The sequence below is a fragment of the Gobius niger genome (genome assembly GCF_951799975.1).
Source record: "Gobius niger genome assembly, chromosome: 18".
NCBI lineage: Eukaryota > Metazoa > Chordata > Actinopteri > Gobiiformes > Gobiidae > Gobius > Gobius niger.
In genome coordinates this window covers 29512157-29518979 of record NC_136869.1, presented here as the reverse complement: position 1 = coordinate 29518979, position 6823 = coordinate 29512157, and the positions used below count along the sequence as shown (strand labels likewise).

Here is a 6823-nt window from a genome sequence, read left to right as displayed (position 1 = left end):
TCACACTTAATGACTGAGAATCATAATAATTGCGAACAGCTGATGTTTTATAACACAGCGCGTCTGTCCTCTCTACGGCTTCATTTCTCCTTCGGCGTCAAAAACTGACACCAGATCAGCAAATATAGGCCTCTGTTTGTGAACGGTGGAAACAGTTGCTTCTCCGGATTGGTCAACAATGTCAGCAGTGTCATGTGATCACAACAACGCAGTTCATGCTGCTGCTACGAGCTTCAACCTGGCAGAAGGGAGATAAACATCGGCGACGTGAATATTTCTTTGGATTTAATAACAAAAGGAGATGGACCGTCAGCCACGAGACGGAGGAGACTGCGGAGGAGACTGCGGAGGAGACTGCGGAGGTGACTGCGGAGGTGACTGCGGAGGAGACTGCGGAGGAGACTGCGGAGGTGACTGCGGAGGTGACTGCGGAGGAGACTGCGGAGGAGACTGCGGAGGTGGCTGCGGAGGAGACTGCGGAGGTGACTGCGGAGGTGACTGCGGAGGAGGAGACTGCGGAGGAGACTGCGGAGGAGACTGCGGAGGAGACTGCGGAGGAGACTGCGGAGGTGACTGCGGAGGTGACTGCGGAGGAGACTGCGGAGGAGACTGCGGAGGAGACTGCGGAGGTGGCTGCGGAGGAGACTGCGGAGGTGACTGCGGAGGTGACTGCGGAGGAGACTGCGGAGGTGACTGCGGAGGTGACTGCGGAGGAGACTGCGGAGGAGACTGCGGAGGTGGCTGCGGAGGTGACTGCGGAGGAGACTGCGGAGGTGACTGCGGAGGTGACTGCGGAGGAGACTGCGGAGGTGACTGCGGAGGTGACTGCGGAGGTGACTGCGGAGGAGACTGCGGAGGTGACTGCGGAGGTGACTGCGGAGGAGACTGCGGAGGAGACTGCGGAGGTGGCTGCGGAGGAGACTGCGGAGGTGACTGCGGAGGTGACTGCGGAGGTGACTGCGGAGGAGACTGCGGAGGTGACTGCGGAGGTGACTGCGTTGTACAAAATATGTACAACGGGTGGTGTACGAACTCGTGACCAAATTTCAACTTAAGGTTACTCTGCCCCCATGAGGCCTAGGGACTTGGGAGAGGGCTCATTTTAAAGCTATGGTTGGGCCCATCCCGGGTCTCTGTCACTTTCACTTTTCTATTTAGTGCCGCAAATTCTGTGTCGATTTGGTGGACCTGGGCATGGTTGGGCCCCCAAAAGTCAAAATGTTGTTATTGGGCCCCCGGGGGCCTAGGTAGATGATAGTTTACTTGATGGAAAGAGAAAAATCAGTAGATTCCAGAACTGAAAAGGTCAAGACTCTTATCTCTTACGGTTCTGAATTAGCAAGCTAAAGTCTGCAGCATAAGTATGACTTTGTGTACGAACTTATGACCAAAATTATATTTGATGTTGCTCCGCCCCCCTGATGCATACAAAGTTGGGAGGGGTTTCATTTAACAGCTCTGACTCTGCTCTTTGCAATGCAGAAAACCCCAAGTCTCTATCACTTTGGGTTTTGATTTTATGCCGGGACGTTGTCACGACCACACCCTCTAAAGTCGTTCGTGACCTCAATGGCCCACAAATGGCCCACAAAAGTTAACTTGACATTGTTTTGTGCTTTCAAATTAACCACAGAAGAACACATTTATGAAAAATAACTAATTGAGCTTCATTATTTGATCAAGTCGCTGTATTTTTCTTATTGTGTCATAGGTGTCACATGACATTTTCTGTAACACTTTTTGGGCTAAAGGCCCGTTGTGACATATATGTCACAGCAATTTTTGTTTACACTTTTTTTTTCAATTTGTGTTGATGAATGTGCTAAGAACAGTTTAAAGTGCTCTTGGACATGTTATTTAATGATTACCATTGTTATATCGGTTGAACATACTTTTGCAGTTGAAAAAAAGGGCTTTGTAAAACTAGCTTGTTTGCTAACAAGAGCTCATTTGGCAAACCACCATTTTGACAGTGATGTTATGGGGACAAGAATTCACTTGTGGTCACATGACTTCTCCAGTGTGTTACGTGGACGTCACTCTGGGACTCCAATGGTTCAATTCAAGATGAATGTTTTATTAGGAACTTTCCAGAGCATTTAGATTGTGCGTGGGTCCTTATGGGTTAAGTGTGCTGTCTGTTGGTGTTTATGTGAGCTTACCTGGATACATGCAATCAGCACGTCTCCATTTACAAGCATCTTTAACAAACAACTTTAAAGGTCAGCGAGAGGCCAAAGCACTGAGCATAACTATTAAGAAAAACATTCAGGATACGTTTTGATCCTTTTCCCTAAGACCTAAACCTGTACCAATAACAATCAGCTGACCCTGAGAGCCTGTCCACTTGGTGAATGAGCGGCTGGAGCCACTGGAAGCAGCTCAGAGCCCAGAGCACTCACTTCCTTACAGCTTTGGAGCTCAACCACACACTTCAAACTCATGGACTTTACTCTGAGACGCTTTTATTGTGTCACCTTTGAAACTTGAGCCGAGATAATATTTAACCGGAGAGCTCTGAGTGGCATAACTTTAGTGTCGTACGGCTGTCATTTGGACGTGTATGGGATTCACGCTTCACTTACTGCTTGGACAGGCAACATGGTTGGTTGTGCATGCTTCATATCGACTTCATATTAGCTCTTATATCAATGTGTAAACTGGTACTGGCACTCACTTCGGTCATGTGTTCACTTTCAGGTTTCCATCGGTAAAATCCTGCTCGGACTCTTTGGCGTGACAGTTGTTGTGGTCTTAATTGCGGTGCCCACTGCCATCTTGTTGAATGGTAAGCCCTTATTATTACATGATCATCATATATACGCTGTGGTTTGTACGAGCAGCGTAATTACGCACGGGTCTTAACATGCATATGGACTTAAATGCGTTTTAAGAAATGAACATAAACAGCTGTGGTTTACTTCCACGTGCCTACGTCAGGATGTAAAATTATGTACAGTTTTTATTCAGTCAGTTTTCTGTTCTGTAACGTGCTTGTTTAATTGCAGTGACGTAGCATCTTCCACTTGTCGTGATAAGCACTATCTCTGTGCTTTATGGCCATGATGGTCAGGTTTTCACAGACAATGTTTCTGTCTCTCTTTCAAGAGAAAGAAGGTGTCGAGCAGAGGTTCTTCTCTTTGGAGGATGTCTTCAACAATACTCTCAAACCCAAGTCCTACAACATGCGGTGGATCTCAGGTCTGCCCTGAACAGAAACACCCCCTTTAGTCATTCTACATGATGGCATTCACTGTCTTATCTTTTGCAACCTAGCCATATTTGTTGTGTAAATACATTGTTCTGTCATATCTGTAGATGACCAATATCTCCACTCTTCCGAGGGCTCAGTCCATCTCGTTGATGCCACTACTCAACAACAGACGCTCTTTTTAAGCAAGGAGACATTTGTGAGATATTACAAAGCACTTTACACCAACTTCTGTTTAACACAATTTAACACATGACTGCATGTTTGTTTTTTACACAGGATCAAGTGGATGCCTATGATTACCAGCTGTCTGCAGACCACAAATATGTGGCCTTTATGAGCAACTATACCAAGCTATGGAGACACTCATTCTTTGCGTCGTATTCTTTCTACGATCTTGAACAAAAGGTATTCGTATCCAGTCTTCAGCAAGTCCAGTTCTTTGCCTGGTCTCCTGTGGGCCATAAAATGGCCTATGTGTTCAACAATGACGTGTATGTAAAGACCAGCCCCCAGCAGGTTTCACAAAGGGTCACTGACAGTGGGAAAGAGAATGAGATTTTTAACGGCATCCCCGATTGGGTCTATGAGGAGGAGATGTTTTCCTCCGCTCAGGGCCTGTGGTGGTCTCCTGGAGGGAAGTTTGTAGCCTATGTCCATTTCAACGACTCGCAGGTCCCTCACATTGAGTACACTTGGTTTGGGAATGGGCAGTATCCCAGCACTGTGTCCATCCCTTATCCAAAAGCAGGCGCCACCAACCCAACTGTGAAGCTCTTTGTAACAGAGGCTGATAACGTCACCAATATCAGCGAGGTTGTTGTCCCGCCTGCTTACGGCGCCAGCGAGCATTACCTTGCCACTGTCACATGGGCCAGGGATGACCGTATCGCTGTCCAGTGGCTGAAGAGAGTCCAAACCAACCTCACCCTGCAGATTTACAACTTCAGTGGAACTGGCTGGGAGTATTCGGACAATCAGGACATTTCCAGTTCCACGGGCTGGGTTGGACGGTTTTCTCCTCCAGAGCCCGTGTTTTCTGCTGACAAGAGCAGCTACTACCTGATCATGAGCGACACGCAAGGCTACAAGCACCTCCATCACGTAAAAGGGGAAGCCGTTGAGCCCATCACCTCCGGCAAATGGGAAGTGATCAGCATTTCGTTAGTGACTGAAGACAGTGTATACTTTGTCAGTAATGAGTTTGACGGCCTGCCCGGAGGAAGAAACGTCTACCGCCACACATGGAGCGAAAATGGCAAGAATACAGTGTGTCTTACGTGTGACCCTGATAAAGAATGCATGTATAACTCCGCCTACTTCAGCGCGAATGCCTCTTTCTACAGGTGGAGCTGCAGCGGACCTGGCATTCCACGCCATTACCTAATGAGTAAAGAGGGACTTAAACAATCTCTGGAGAACAACACAATCTTTACAGACCATATTTCCAGGATCCAGATGCCCACAATGCAACGAGAAAGGATTACCATTGATGGACTGGATCTGTGGTACCAGATGACGCTGCCTCCAGGCTTCAGCAAGTCAAAGAAGTACCCACTTCTCATTGACGTGTACGCGGGGCCATGCAGCCAGAAAGTCGACTACGTCTACAGAGTGGGCTGGGCCACCTACTTGGCTAGCACCGAAAAAATCATTGTTGCCAGTTTTGACGGGAGAGGAAGTGGTTACCAAGGCGACGAGATAATGCATAAACTCTATAAACGCCTAGGTACCTATGAGGTGGAAGATCAGATAACAGCGGCCAAGGAATTCATCAAGTGGGGCTACATTGACAAGGACAGAGTGGCTATTTGGGGCTGGTCTTATGGTGGGTACGTCACTTCGATGGTGCTGGGGGCGGGCAGCGGCGTTTTTACATGTGGAATGGCTGTGGCTCCTGTCTCCAAATGGAAATACTATGATTCAATCTACACCGAGCGCTACATGAATCCTCCTTCACTGAACCAAGAGTCATACGATAACTCAACAGTCACAGCCAGGGCCAAAAACTTCCACAAAGTTCAGTACCTCCTTGTTCATGGGACAGCAGACGACAATGTGCACTTCCAGCAAGCGGCGGAGATTTCTGAAGCCTTGGTGCAAGAGCAGGTGGACTTTGAGGCCATGTGGTACACCGACAAAGACCATGGGCTCGGAGGGTCGGCCTACCAGCACCTTTACAACCACATGAGCCACTTCTTACTCAGGTGCTTTGCATAAAACCACTTCTGATTAAATGTCAAACCTCTCCTATCAAATTCCAACCCTTTATTTTATTGCCTTTGTGATCAAATGACCTCTGATAAGCTAACCTATGATAATATGTTTATTGATGCTGTACAAAAACAATCCAAACATGTATAATACTGTGTAAATTATGCCCTGGAATACATAATTTATTATGTTTTATTACATTGGTGATTTTTTTCCACTAGTAACTGTTCTCTGTAAATCATTAAATTTGCGATAATATGAAAAAAAAACGAAAAGAAAAAAAAAAAACATCAGCTGACCCTTTGTATGTTTTCTTTTTCTCTCATTATACACCAGCCCTCCTGATGTTTTGACATCATCACTAATGTAACACTGATGTGATACAAACCCGTTTCCTTTTTGATTATTGTACAATTATTGCACAACCTAAAACAGAAATATATTTACAAATGTATACAAACACCCACACAACAGATGGTTTAATCTTTTGTATGATTATAATATGAATAATACTACTACTACTAATAATAATAATAAATATTTGTTATTATTATTATTATTATTATTATTATTATTATTATTATTATTATTTTTATTATTATTATTATTATTGTTATTAATATTTAACCAGTCCTTTTCTGGTTGAATAATGGTCAAATATAATGTTTTTCAGTTCTGTTTAGAGCATATAGACTACACTAATAACTTCAAAATGAAACGTTTAGAATTTACAGTCACCGTCTGGTTATGACGTGACCCCCGCCCTGTTCATGCTGACTTTCCACGGAACATTGGCGCCCCCTTGTGGACTTATAGGCGTGTCGCTGGAGCAGAGGGTATAAGTACACCCCCTCCTGCACAACTGCGGCTCGTGCGCGAGACCCACCACCGCGTGGACTCTGTCTGTTTCTACCGATGACAGAAGGTTCCTGCGCACTGCCGGGTCGAAACAGAAACATAATAAACTAATAAACTAATAAACATAATAAACATAATAAACATAATAAACATAATAAACATAATAAACATAATAAACTAATAAACATAATAAACATAATAAACATAATAAACATATAAACATAATAAACATAATAAACTAATAAACTAATAAACATAATAAACTAATAATAAAGTATGCTTTAAACGCAAGTGAAGCGAAGACTGAAGACAAGAGGAAGAAGAGGCCGACACATGCGCACACTGCCACTCACAACACTAAGGTAAATGGTTTTATCTGTAAGTGAACCGCTTTACTACGGTTGCCTTGGTTTCTTATAAAACCAACTAAGGTTTCCCCGAAATGCCTCCATGAGGACTTTTTCTCTTAAGTAGTCATTTTAAAAGAAACGTCACAAAATAAAACAAAAAATCTTATGCAGCAGACTTACGTTAGAAAGA

General features: G+C 44.7%; 1 protein-coding gene across 1 annotated transcript; it reads left to right on the top strand.

Moving 5' to 3' along the window:
• Window positions 1-215: 215 nt before the first annotated feature.
• LOC306977836 (dipeptidyl peptidase 4-like) lies at window positions 216-5498 on the top strand (the record flags this gene model as incomplete). The annotated part of the gene is made up of 6 exons (XM_079576276.1): window positions 216-494; window positions 597-989; window positions 2701-2788; window positions 3109-3201; window positions 3319-3410; window positions 3491-5498. The coding sequence occupies 6 exons, from the start codon at window positions 216-218 to the stop codon at window positions 5429-5431; spliced, it is 2886 nt and encodes a 961-aa protein (XP_079432402.1). The 3' UTR covers window positions 5432-5498.
• Window positions 5499-6823: the final 1325 nt, after the last annotated feature.